Genomic DNA, 14,153 nt, shown 5'->3' with positions numbered 1-14,153 from the left:
ATGGGGTGAGGTCAATAGTGGACAGTTTTTGGTTGAAGGTTTAGGGATTTTGGGAAGAGACCACAGAGTCAGGTAGTGTATTCCAAGCATTAACAACTCTGTTGCTGAAGTCATATTTTCTGCAATCAAGATTGGAGCGGTTAACATTAAGCTTAAATCTATTGTTTGCTTATGTATTGTTGCAATTGAAGCTGAAGTAGTCTTCGACAGGAAGGACATTGTAATAGATGATTCTATGAGTTAAACTCAGGTCATGTCGAAGGTGGCGTAGTTCTAAATTTTCTAAACCCAGGATTTCAAGTCTGGTGGCATAAGGTATTTTGTTGTATTCAGAGGAGTGGAGAACTCTTCTTGTAAAATATTTCTGGACACATTCAATTGTATTGATGTCCGAAATGAGGTATGGGTTCCAGACAGGTGAGCTGTATTCAAGAATTGGTCTAGCAAATGTTTTATATTCTCTGGTAGTGTAGTGTTTTTGGAGAAGAAGTTATGCAAGATTAGGTTTACAACTCTTAAAGCCTTTTTTGCGATGTAGTTGCAGTGGGCTTTGGCACTTACGTCATTTGATATGAAAACTCCAAGGTCTTTAACAGGGTGGGGGGGTCATCTGTAAGGTAATGACCAACAAGTTTGTACTTAGTGTTTAGGTTCTTTTTTCCAATATGTAAGACTGAACATTTACTGGTTGAGATTTGGAGTTTATTCCTCCAATATTCCCCTCTATAACAAAACATAACAGGATTAGAGTATAATCTGCCTAATGAGTAAATTAGTGGTGGGTACAAGATTCAAACAGAATTTGCTCATAGTAACAGGCTAAACTATATGTGATGCTACATCTGTAGTCTTGTGCATGTTACTTGGGTTAAGAACCAAAAAGATGCAAAATATGATATGAAGCTACATGCCCATTTTTTTCTTTACAGATGCAATGAGGAAAAATATTTTAAATGTGTGAAAAAAGATAAATGCCTTTGTTGTATCAGTAATTATTGAAGACTAATTCACAAAACTTTGTGCATTGGTAGAATATAGGCACCAGATTTAGATTTGATTATGATCCATTTTAACTGTCCCATTCATCCCTTTTAAAAAGTGGTCTTGTGGGTAGCAATCTGAATAGAAACCATGGAAACTAGGTTTTTGTTCCCATTCTGTAGATCAAAAGGAACATACCTGGTTGTGAATTGTTTTTCACAGAAGCTATTATTAAACAATCTGAAGGAGTAATTGGTCTGAAGCAAATTTGGGTAAAAAATATCCATGTACCAGAGTTGCATTTTTTTTTAAAAAAATATGGATAATAAATCAAATAAGGATTTCACATTTAGTGTTCTTAATTTTCCCACCTTTCATTTTCCAATACAATAGTTTCTAGGAAGTTAATATCTTAGCCATTATTTTCTTATATATGCTTTATAACAGGGCAGATAACCTAAGCCTCATAGGCTAATTTCCATTTTTTGTGCAATGGATCTGATCAGATGTCTGGGAAGAAAAGTCCCCCTCCCCCCCAAAAAAAGGCTACAGTATGTGAAAATAAGTGGATGTCCTTACCTACTTTGGGTTCTTGTCACAGCCCCCTACTGTTTATCCCTGAGTAAATGTATGGTTCTTGAAAAAGAAGTGTGTCTGCCTGTTCTTTACAGAAAAGCTTTTAGGTGGAAAAATACATACAGCATAAATTACTTGGCTATCAAGTTGGTAAAGTGACCTATTGAGTAGTTTGCATGTATAAGGTATTCAAGAGCTGTACAGTCACGTTTTTTTGTGCATCTTTATTGCAAGAACTCTGAAACTTAACTGGTTTATGGTGTTTATATATACCTTATGGGCCATTTGATGTTATGTTCTTGTTCAGTTACAAACTCTGTATTACTGGTTGTCTGCTATTAATCAGGACATTTCTACCTCATAGGGGGCTATGAGGAATAATGTGTAATTATTATTCAGTAGACTAAAAGTTGTTTCCAATGGATAAAGAACTATATCATGATATCTAGAATTCTTATTAATGTATGTTTGTCAAAACAGCTTCGTTTTCCAATAAAACCAAGAGGCAAATGTGTATTATCCAACCGTTGTTCTGTTGTTTTTTAACTTAAGAGGAATTGTACAGAGGCCTGATCCAGATGTGTGATCCAGATGTGTGTTGGTGCTTACCCATTTTCCTCAATCCCTTTGTTCAGAAGAATCCTGCCTCACAAAATGTAATTTAAAAAAAAACTCAACAGCATAGAGTACATTAATTTTTCTAAAGAAAAAAATAAAGAGTAGAAAGAACATTCTAAATTAAGATCAGGATATGGCCAACATGTACTTCATTCTAAAGAAGAAAGTGTAGCTATAAGATACGTATTGTATAGCTTAGCCAAAATTAGCGAAGCTGCCATCTTTGGAAAACACTAGGTTGAGGCAAACCTACATAAGTGGAACTACTCAACTTCTATGGCACCATGGTTTTCTTCCAAGTAGAACTGCAAGTGGGGAAAAAATGGAAACAAAAATATTAAATATTTCATAATCAAGTCTGTGATTATTTGATGTTTAAGTGTGAGTATTTTTCTCCGGCAGGTTTGTTTTTTTACCATTATGTTTAGTATCACAATGTCAATTGTTTATATTTGTTTTTAATTCTTATAAGCCATCCAGAGTCACATGGAAGTGGGCATCCATGCAAATTGAAATGATAGATTACAATTCTTTTCTATCTGTCTATCTAAAATAGATCAAGAGAAATTTAGATAACCCTTAATTTACTAGTCAAGGCTAACTTCTGTGATACTGTATCAGAATTCTTATACAATAAATGAGGTATTGGAAACTTGGCATATTTTAAAAATAAAATACATTGATAAATAAGAACTACATGGATTATCAAAAATAAGTCTCGCCAAATCAATTTTTATAGTTTCATTTGGTGAATCATAGCGTGTTCAGGAAATAGCATTACTTCACCTTCCCCTAGTTCTGACTGATTCCATGCCTCCCTATTTTGGCTTTGCCTTAAACTGTCCAGCATGCTATCAATGTAGGATCTCTAACATCCTAAACTTCATGGAAAGCTATAGTGATATAACAAGTGAAAGTGGGTATCACTTCTCTCAGACCTTATCAGAGGTTGAAAAGAAAAATAAACATAGTGGAAGGGTCAAAAGGATGTAAGGATAATGTAGGTATATCAGTACTTTCTAGATATTTTTATTTCCCTGCATTAATGAAGAATGTCAGAAGCATCAGGATTTATGAATATAGTATGTATAATTTTCAGCAAAGCATTTGACAGTCTCAGAATTTTGTTGACATGAGTAAATGTGACTCAGTTGATCCTGTTCTTTGACAGATCCAGATTGGTTGAATAACATCTATTAACAGCCCTGGGTCAATGTGGAAGAAAGTAGCACAGGAAGTACAATGTCCTCTAGATGTTTGAGTTTATCATAAACTGCAGTGCAATGCTACTGTGAAACAGTTTGCGCAATTTTATACAATGTAAACAGTAGTATAAGAGCATGAGAACAGTTCTAAACAGTCCTTTTGGGTATCATAGTTCAAGAAACTAATATGTTGAATGTGCAGCCTGAGGAAAGAGTTGCAATTCACTTACAGTACAAAACTTGGCATATCCATCCAGATCTGGAATGCAGTAACTTGCCTGAAGATTTGGAGAACTGTTGCCATTATGTGCCAGTAATAATGCTCTATGTCTTCATATAAGGTGGGTCTCTTATGGTCTTCAGGGTAGCGAGCAGAACAAACCAGGTTTGTCCTGGTTTGAAAGTTGGTTATGTGTAAAAGACAATGCTTGGGGAAAGGGTGAGGGAATGATAGTAGTATTTAAGTGTCTAAAATATGAATGGTGGTCAAGAGTTTTGTTTTCTAGAATCAAGATTCGGATACAACGCCTTTCCTGGCGAAGTAAAATACGAAATATTGAAAGATGGGTCGGAGTAAAGCCATGCTTTTTCTTGTAGCATTATACGGCTATAAAAGGTGAAGAGAAATGCCTTCCGATTATAAATTTGTAGATCACAGACTGCAAAAAAGATCCAATCGGCCTTGTGCCAAATAAAGATGAACGTATCTTTTCTTTTATGTACACTGAGAGCATATGCACCAAGACAAATTCCTTGTGTGTCCAATCACACTTGGCCAATTAAAAAAAAAAATCTATTCTATTCTTTGAAATCACTTCCTTTTTGCGCGCTGAATTTCTCTCCCCTCTTTCGCCTCCGATCAATGGGCGGTTCTGCTGCGTAAAGGACATGGAGGGCGGGGCGCCCTTGCTCATAAGGAGTAGCGGAGGGGCCCATAGGTGAAGAGGACCAGTAGCCGACGATGGCCGTGGAAAGCGCTCGTGATTACGCGGCGGTTTTGTTGCGGTAAGTACAGTAGGTTACCACTTCAGCCGGCAACCATCCCGTTTGCGGAACTGGGGGTGGGGGGGTGTGCGCGCGTGGTGCACGGGTATCTTTGTTACCAAGGCAACCTGTCGGGTTTTTTTGGTGTTTTTTTGTTTGTTTGTTTGTTTGTTTTTGCCGCGCACCTGAACTTGCCTCCCTGGTCGCCTTCCCACTGCTTTGAATTTCCTAGTCTGGGAAGCGCCTTTTTCTCGCATTTCTCTGTTGCCCGGCGCCACAATTCGCCCCCCGTGACTCAGCCATGACTGCAGCTTTGGTCCTCAATCCGGGCGGGGTCGACCACCCACTTGGTGGTCCTGTAACTAGGCGCTTTCCGGCTCCCGCTCCTCTTAGTAACTTCGCCCCCCCCCCGTTCGCTAGTTAACTCGAGAAGCGAATGGGGGAGCCTTCGGGTGTCGTCGCAAAGGAGCCTACTCTGCTCTCACCTTATGTCTGCATACTCCTCTCCCCTACTTTTTACGCTGAAAAAAGGAGTAGGCTGCTTGTAGCGCTTGGCTGCCTTATAGTGACTTAGGGTATTGTTCAAGTAAAATGGCTTGTTGCAGTGGCTGCCCTAGCTGACCACGCTCATCCTAAAATTGCAGTTCCATCTGTATTCCAGAAAAAACTATCCAGTTCTTGGCATAAACTAGAAAGCATGATGTATTTGGGAAGCCTTTTTTTATTATTATTGGAATGGGATTCTGAGCCAAATGTTGAGTTTAACTGTTAAGCCATTTAGTATAAACAAAAGAAATGGGCAAAAGTTAGGATATGTGTCAATGTGTTGTAGGAATCCAGGGACTTTTGTTAATCCAACAAACTAGGTCAAGTGTTAATCGGCCACTTTCGGTGAAAAGACTAAAAGAAAATTGAAACAAGGAAAGAGAAAATACAAAGCTTGTGGAGAAAAGGTGTGGGGTAGAAAAAGTGGTGGGATTCAGCCAGTTTGCACCACTTCGGGAGAACCGGTTGTTAACTTTCTGAGCAATTTGGTGAACTGGTTGTTGGAAGAAATCATTAGGGCAGAGAACCGGTTGTTAAATTATTTGAATCCTACCACTGGGTAGAAGTGTAAGAAAAATAAGACTGGTGTGTTGGACAAGCATACATTGGAGTCACTAGACTTTTGCTGAGAATACCGAAAGCACTTCAAGTAGTCCTCAATTTACAGCCAGTTGTTAGCAACCATTTAAGTTATGACAAACCCCCCCCCTTCTCTGTTCCTAACATCCAGGTTCCCACTTCTTGTGGTCATGTGACTGCATTTTGGGCACTTAGCAACCAGCCATTTGCAATGCCCTGTAGTCATGCTTTTTCCCCTGGAAGCGAGTATATTTCTAGTTGGGGGGGGGAATGCCCCATAGCAAACTGGGTTTGGTTAATGACCACTGCAAAAAAGGTTGATGACCCTCTTTATGACTATCAAGGCTCAATTATGGTCATAAGGGCTCTGTACTATACCAAGTAAGCATCACAAGTGTTGACATCTACAAACTTTGAAAATGCTTCACTTAAAGATAACACTTCTATAATTCAAAACGACCTTGACCATCTAACTGCTTGGTCTAAAAATTGGCAGCTCCAAATTTCAACCAGCAAATGCTCAGTCTTACATATAGGAAAAAAGAACCCTAAAACTAAGTACATACTAGATGGACATTACCTTACAGACCCCATCCGTTAAAGCCCTTGGAGTCTTCATGTCAAATGACCTAAGTGCCAAAGCCCACTGCAACTACATAGCAAAAAAAGCTCTAAGAGTTGTAAACCTAATTTTGCGTAGCTTCTTTTCCAAAAACACCACACTACTAACCAGAGCATATAAAACATTTGCTAGACCAATTCTAGAATACAGCTCACCTGTTTGGAACCCTCACCACATCTCTGACATCAATACAATTGAACGTGTCCAGAAATATTTTACAAGAAGAGTTCTCCATTCCTCTGAAAACAACAAAATACCTTATTCCACCAGACTTGAAAACCTAGGCTTAGAAAACTTGGAACTCCGTCGCCTTGACAAGACCTAAGTTTAACTCACAGAATCATCTATTGTAATGTCCTTCCTGTCAAAGACTACTTCAGCTTTAATTGCAATAATACAAGGGCAACCAATAGATTTAAACTTAATGTAAACCGCTTTAATCTAGATTGCAGAAAATATGACTTCTGCAACAGAATCATCAGTGCTTGGAATACTTTACCTGACTCTGTGGTCTCTTCCCATAATCCTAAAAGCTTTAACCAAAAACTTTCTACTATGACCTCACCCCATTCCTAAGAGGACCATAACGTGCATAAGCACAAACGCTGCCTACCGTTCCTGTCCTATTGTTTTTCTTTTCTTCTTCCTATATATGTTTATATGTGTATATACTATATAATCTTTTGTATGATGTTGTGACATTACAGTACAGAAGTGTTAAAAGCAACAGCAGCAAGAACTCAAAGGAAATTTAGACAAATAGGTTGTTGATATGCTGCTTTAACAGGGATGCAGTTTTAGTCATGTACAGTAGCTTGCTTCTTAGTAATGTCCCATAGTGCTGCAGATTTGCTTTGGACTAACAAATAGACATGGTGTTAAAATATGGGGCAATATAAGAAAGAATATTTAAATCTATATTGCATCATTGACAAAGTCATTAGTAATCTATCAAAGAGATATTCCTCTGACTTGAATCTAATTGGCATCAGGTTTTCCTGAAGAAACACCTGTACCTAGTGGACTAGCCTAGGTCCCTACTGGCAATCAATCAAGTGAAGACTAAAACCAACTCTGTAACCAAGATCTTTCCAAATATCTTGGACTAAATTCTAAATTAAACAAATGCAAGAGCTCAGTGGATAACTTAAGCTGTATCTTACTATAGGAATTATAGTAGCTAATGTAACCAGTTGGCCAACTTCCTACATATAATAATTCAACTCTCCTCTGACAGTCTTCTAAAATGTTGACAGACTTTTTGGGTGGATGGGAGGTAGTTTCCTGAAAATGGAAGCAGTGTTCTTTTGAGATTCTTTTTAAGATATATGAACTTTGTTTTTGTTACCCCTTTTAGGGTAACAAAAGGGGTAAATAGTAAACTTGAAATAGTAGAACATTTTTCCTTAAGTGTCCTGGTAAAAACTCCTACAAAAGCTACCAGTTTTGGCAATCTACAACTGGATTTAATGTCATTGTTACTATGCCCTTCAAATCTACTAAGAGTGTGTGCATTTGTTATTCCCTTCCCCGCATTAGAAAATAAAACTATTGCTGGTGGTACTTAGTTAGCTTCATTCATTAAACTATTTTACTGGTTGCCAAAAAAAGCTGGTGAATTTTCTAACTTTAGTTAAAAGTTATATATATATATTGTAGAGAGACCCTGCTGAAATCTTATGCCCAAAATAAAAATCCTATAATGTGCAGGTATTAAATATAGTTACAATCCACTTGTCTCTTTAACTGGACACTAAAGCAAGGTTGGAGAAATATGGTATGGCCTCAGATCTTTGCTTTCTCTGCTGTTGGGTCATCATAACCAAGCTGGCAAGGCTTCCAGATATTATTATTCCAAAGATGTAAAACTAATATGGAAACTTCCCCATGTAGGAATTTAGCACCCACCCCCCTCCTAGAAGAATGAAATATTCTAGGAAATATTTTAAAAAGCAGAATATTATACCTTCCTGGATGAGAAATGGAGAAACATATTTTAAAGACAAAGGAGCTCCCTGCAACTTCCTGACTCCCCCCCACCTTTGTCAATGGGCCATTAAAAGCCTCAGCTAAGCTCACTCATTCTCCCCACCTTTGTCAATGGGCAATTAAGGCTTCAACCAAGCTCACTCAATCCCCCCATGATTTGCAACACAATACAACTGAAACTCACCACATGGCAAGGCTCAAGCAAGCTTGAGAGACAGCCAGCAAGGCTAGCTAAGACCCCCACCCCCTGGGAGTCTGACAACCAATCAGGATACTCTTCCTGTGCCCCAGAAAGGTCAAAGCTCAGAAAAATCATAAAACCAGGGAGCACACAGGATCTCAGGCCCTTTTCTGTTCAGGAACTCAAGCCATGTGATCCTGACCACCATTAAACCATCTTTCCAAGCAGCCTCCATGTTTCCAGTGTCTTTGTCCCCACTTGGAACTGAACCCAGATGGATATTTCTTCCAACACCCAAATTAGATTTATCTTTAAGGAATCTGAAAACAATTATTAGTTAGAATAAAATTAATAAACTTGCCAGCTGGATCAAAAGTTGCCTTCATTTCCTCTATAAAAAGAGGAATAGAAATTAAGGTTAAGACTTTCAGACAAAGATTGTTCTTGGCTTTTCTGGCTCCTAGAAAGGGTGGGCCTAAAATAAAAATTTAATTTGATATATATCCTTGAAAACCAAAAAGCATATTCCACATGCCTTTTAATTCAGCAAGCAGTTTGAGGAATGAGGCATACTTTTAGCAATAGATTTAGCAGTAAATTTGGAAAACTACAGCCTACTTTTCTTCAAATATTTCTGGAATATAGGGAAGTATTTTCTGGAATACAACTCTCAGAATTCCAAGTCAGCCTGGCTGGTTCTTGCTGGCTAAGAATTTCAACAGTAGGAATTACAATATATCATTGGCTCCAGATTGGTAAAGGCTGCTACTTGAAACTTTTTAAATTGAAACTTCCACAGTCAGTAGAAACATTGAGTAAAAAAAGTACTGTGTTTCTGTTTCAGATCTCTAGTATCAGTGGGAACATTGGTGGGATCAGTAACAAGACAAGCACTGCTTCCATGTGCAGCTCGGCCTTTTCGTGTTTGTAACCATGACAGAAGCAGCAGGAGAGGAGTTGTAGCAAGCAGTTTACAGGAGCTTATCAACAAGGTTTGACTCTCTAAAGAAACCTAAGCCTGCCAATCATGCTTAAGTATTCTTGTTCCAGCTCCATTAAAGGTTTCTATTGTGATTCAAATGTGTGCAACAGTTTCTGCTTATATTCTCTACATAGCCTACTTTTCCTATACTATATGTTCCTGAATATACTGTCAGGAAGAATTACGATCTTTAGATCAAGGGTGTCAAACTCGCGGCCTGTGGGCCAGATGCGTCATGTGCTGGCCCCATCCCCACCCTGTTTAGTGAAGGGAGGAAAAGTCCCGATATGTCACATGATGCTGCCGTGACAATATGAGTTTGATATCCCTGTGGTAGATGGTGAAATACATCTTTTACTTTACAGGAAAGATTCACTTGCAATAAATTAGAAATGATTCCCACCTGACTTATGATAACTTTCATAAAGGAGCATTTCAAATTAAGCTTTCTTGTATTGCTTCATCTGTAGACCTTGGATGCTTTAATGATAACTGCTGGATTGATAACACTGGTTCTAGAGGAAGATGGAACAGTGGTGGATACTGAAGACTTCTTCCAATCACTAGGGGATAATACACAACTCATGCTTTTGGAGAAGGGACAGAAATGGAAACCAGTAAGTGTTTTGCTCTAAGGAACTAGTATGGTTATATTTCTCTTCTTCGGCATGAGTCTCCGAAGCTATACTGAAAATTTCATTGAGTGAGGAGAATGGGGAGAATTGATGTCTTCACTTTGTCAATTCAGCTTTTCTGAGGACAGAGGATAGAAAGGTTTATATAAATAAATAATGGTTTCAAGGTCTATTCAAGTATTCCAAGAACAGTGCTTCTCTTCTTACTATAATAGTTTATAAAAGTGATCTACAATTAGTCTCTTTCCCAAAACTTTTATGAGATTCTTTTTTGTTTCTTTGACATTTTTCTCAGCTTTCATCTTTAGCATTCATTTGATTTATTCCACATAAGTCTGTCTAGCTCTAAAGGAAAGCATAAATTTTCTTATATTCATTACTATTTTTCTTACCTAGCTGAGTGGCAGTAGTAGTAGTAAAATTTGTTATTGATACTAGTATTATATAATCTAAATAGGATTAGAAATTTTGCAGCTTGCTTGTCTCGCTGTTTAGCTATACCAGCTTCTGGAATCTGTTTCTCCTAAATATTGTCTCTACACCATAATGTATTTTCCCAATATTTCTTTTATGGAATTGCCTGAATTTACACTTGTAAATGTTTGCATATATTTGCTATAGTTTAGTCTGTTGGTATCAGAGACTTTAATATATTAAAACATGCCTTGACAATTACATCTGTTCCAAACATAATAGCATATTATTACAGAAATGGTAACTAATGCATGAGATTTCAGTCTTGATTTTAGTAGAAGAAAAAAAATACTAGTTAGCAATGTAAACTTAAACCTTGTTTTAATGATGATGTTGACCCTGGGTCTGCCATTGTCTAATATTATAACCTAATTCACTGCGTTACTGTAGTTAGGGAAAATTAACTATGACTCAGTCTTCTGTTTTTGAAGGAAAGATTAAATCAACATCCATATCTCCAAGTTAAAAGAAAGGAAAACACACAGACTTGTTACAAACTTTCAGTATAGTTTAATGGGTATTGCAAATGTTTGGGTAAGTAGTCTAATATTTAATGTATATTTTTCTCCATCTTGATTTAGGGATTACATAATGGTATTGCAACAATACAACAACCAAAGAAAATGGGAGTAGCAAATTTCACTGTGGATTTGTACAAACTGAATCCTAAGGATTTCATTGGTTGTTTGAATATTAAAGCTACCTTCTATGAAATATATTCTGTGTCCTATGATATCAAATGTATGGGAGCAAGAAGTATTCTAAGGTAAGTATTAAATTTGTTTGCCGCCTTTCTTGCTACAAAACAACGCTAGTATACATTTATACATTTACAAATGTACATTTCTAGTGTTGTATATGGAACAAAATGATGATAGATGGTCTAACAAAATTCTTCTAATAGCTTATGCAATCAGAAATATAGCATATTCTACTTTTTACTTTAAGAAGCGCTTACTTAAGGCATTGAGCCATTACAACTTAACTAGGGCAAAGTGTAGCCTTGTGTTGTTATTATCTTAAGCAGGTCAAAGTTCATAAAAGCAGCCCTCCTGGATTAGAAGCCTATAAGGCATAGGTGCCTATGAAAGACCACAAAAGAAAATGAGCACATCTCACTGAACTGGAGGGATCAAAGTAGATGCTCACCCCCATAAATCATGAAGGCCATTCTATGAGATTTCTCTGACTAATCTGTTTCAAGGGTGATTATAAGGTGACAGTGATTTGTGAATTTAGATAGGGTGCATTTAACTTTTTAGAGGAAATATAGAATGGAAGGGTAAGAAATGGCTATCTCAAGTAGAATCACTGGTATATTTATTTCCATACTTTAGTTGAATAATATTGGACATGTATCATTCAATCCAAGTTCTGTTACAATGGGCAGAATAAAAATTCTTTGAGGATAGAAATAATTCTGATAAGTTTCAGTTTATTGAAAACTAATTCCATACTTGCCTTTCTTTAAACTAACTATTGAAAAATGGAATAATTTATTAAATTGGTGCTTGCCTCATTCTGTATAATATCAAAAATTAATTCCAGCCTATTCCTCTTTTAATTCTTTACAAATAACAGAATTATCCACTATGTGGATAAGTTTTGGATATTGAGGCACTAGATCAGGGGTGTCAAACTCAAGTTGTCATGGCAGCGTCACGTGACTTATCAGGATTTTTTTTTCCCTTCGCTAAACCGGGCGTGGCCAGCGCATGATGCATCCGGACCGCGGACCAGTAGTTTGACAGCCCTGCACTAGATGGTAGTAGTGCCTGGAGTTTCTCATATAAGAATTTAATGCGTAATATTGAATGGGAACAGAAATATATTTCACTAAATAAAATGGAAGTTGTAGTTTACATATTAATATTTTTACATCTACAAATATTACTGCAGATATAGCACTAATGTTTTTCTATGGTGGAAAATAATTCAAAGACTTGTAGGGTGCATAGAAAAAGAAAAAGTTGTTTTGGAATTATTAAAGACAGGTTCCTGGCCTTATCTATAGCATATTAATCATACAAGGAGCAATCTCATTCTGAAATAATATATTTTAATAGTGTCTATCAGTAATTGTAATAACTTGATTGCCAAAAATATGTCAGATTTTTTTTGTTAAAATATTAAATATTCAAATGTATTAGGAACTTGGTATTAAAAAAACAACTGTGATTATTTTGTGCATTGTACTAAGCAAGTTTAATCATTGTTTATTGTCGCTACAATTGACTTAAGTTTGTACAATGCATTTATCCAAATCAGGCAAAAACCAGGTTTGAGAGTCAAGCCAATATTAATATATTAATTGTTCCTAATATTTAAATTATGGTACAGTATATATGTATAAAACCACCGTGCTACATTCAGTTAACAACAAATAAACAGAAAAATTATTACAGCAAAATTGAAAATGTAGCATTAACCAAGCTTTTGTTAAAAGGATATTGCTAGTTTCAAGCAAATCTCCTTAGAGTACCAAATAGCCATGACAAAACAGCTGCCTTACATTTTTGACGTAGGCATCTAAAGTCAGTTGCAGGTGACCTAAGAGGGCAGTCTTGTGTTAGAAAAGAAGGTGCTTCCACTGTGAACATTGTGAGCTACCAAACTCTCTGGCAATTGAGGGCAACAGCATTTTGAAATTAACTATAACTGAAAAGGACTGTTAAAAATGCTAATTACAATAGCACTACTTTGTATAAACTGAACCATCTTGGTCAGATAATGCATTGCTGTAATTCATTACTCTGATGATCATTCAGTTTACATTTGACTCAGCCACATGTTATCTTCTTCACAGGAGGATACTTTGCTTTCTGTCACAGATTGCCCAGGTAACAGGGCAACTTCTTCTCCATACCGGGACATACATACTACAACTAATGGGTGATTATGAAGATAATCTGCTTACTGATGCCAAACACTAAAGCAAACATAAGAGCCCTTTTAACTGCTTATCTGTCCAGCTAACACTGCAAATTGGGTTTTGGAAAGGAGAAATTGAGTTATACCTTAATATATTAAATATCTTAAGTTTAGCTGGGTACATAAATATACTTCAATGTTTAAGCTTTTATTTAAGATAATGATGTCATAATTGTAAATATGGTCGGAATCTTTTTAATATACTAAATTATTTAAGTCAAGGAACTCTTCTGCCATCAACTTCCAGTAGAAAGTTCACACAGCAAAACATACTAAGAACTTTCTTTGATTACTATGTGAACAGTCATATTAAACCTCAGAGAATTTCAGCATTAATCTCATGTCTATTTAAAACTTCCTCATTGTTGCTAATCTATAAATAAACGTCACATCTCAGAACTAAAAATGTTGTCTTATTTTTCAGGAATCGCCTCTTAATTTTTAATCTTAGTTGTTCAAACTCTGGTTACAGTTGTTAAAGAAAGCTGATTTTGCCAACAAAAAAAGTCACCTAAGTGGATTTGATTTGATGGTTAAAGCCAAGATGCTGGGTCTAACATTTGTGCTAAGACATAGCTTCATTTTTCCTCCTTATGCAGTCTCCCAAGCTGCTTATCAGCATCAGGACAAGCCTTGGCCTCAAAACTGCTAAACTAGCAATGGACTGATAATATTTCACTTGACAGAAAATATCAAATGTTTTCCCTTTCTCCCCCTTGCTGAGTTGCATGGTAAAGCACACAGTGAGAACATTCCATTTTCCTCCTATTGTTCGTTATTTAAACAAAAGGGCAATTACTATCCCGATTCCAGATCATGGGAAGCTCCAAAATATCTATGGAAAATAATT

The 14,153-nt window shown here is 36.7% G+C and overlaps 1 protein-coding gene across 1 annotated transcript; it reads left to right on the top strand.

Moving 5' to 3' along the window:
- The first annotated feature begins 4,262 nt into the window (after nucleotides 1-4,262).
- On the top strand, nucleotides 4,263-14,032 carry LOC131187296 (lipid transferase CIDEA-like). The gene is made up of 5 exons (XM_058161559.1): nucleotides 4,263-4,385; nucleotides 9,126-9,273; nucleotides 9,734-9,880; nucleotides 10,954-11,138; nucleotides 13,179-14,032. Exons 1-5 carry the CDS (start codon nucleotides 4,342-4,344, stop codon nucleotides 13,303-13,305), a joined length of 651 nt encoding a protein of 216 aa, XP_058017542.1. The 5' UTR covers nucleotides 4,263-4,341; the 3' UTR covers nucleotides 13,306-14,032.
- Nucleotides 14,033-14,153: the final 121 nt, after the last annotated feature.

This window comes from Ahaetulla prasina, unplaced genomic scaffold (assembly GCF_028640845.1).
Source record: "Ahaetulla prasina isolate Xishuangbanna unplaced genomic scaffold, ASM2864084v1 Contig208, whole genome shotgun sequence".
In the NCBI taxonomy this organism is placed as follows: domain Eukaryota; kingdom Metazoa; phylum Chordata; class Lepidosauria; order Squamata; family Colubridae; genus Ahaetulla; species Ahaetulla prasina.
This window is presented reverse-complemented; position numbering and strand designations above follow the sequence as displayed.

Bases quoted from the DNA above. Each gene is read 5' to 3' on its own strand.
- LOC131187296 (XM_058161559.1), top strand. From the start codon at position 4,342: ATGGCCGTGGAAAGCGCTCGTGATTACGCGGCGGTTTTGTTGCG. The intron at 9,881-10,953 runs GTAAGTGTTTTG...ATCTTGATTTAG, and splicing joins AGGGACAGAAATGGAAACCA to GGATTACATAATGGTATTGC. The intron at 11,139-13,178 runs GTAAGTATTAAA...TCTTCTTCACAG, and splicing joins GGAGCAAGAAGTATTCTAAG to GAGGATACTTTGCTTTCTGT.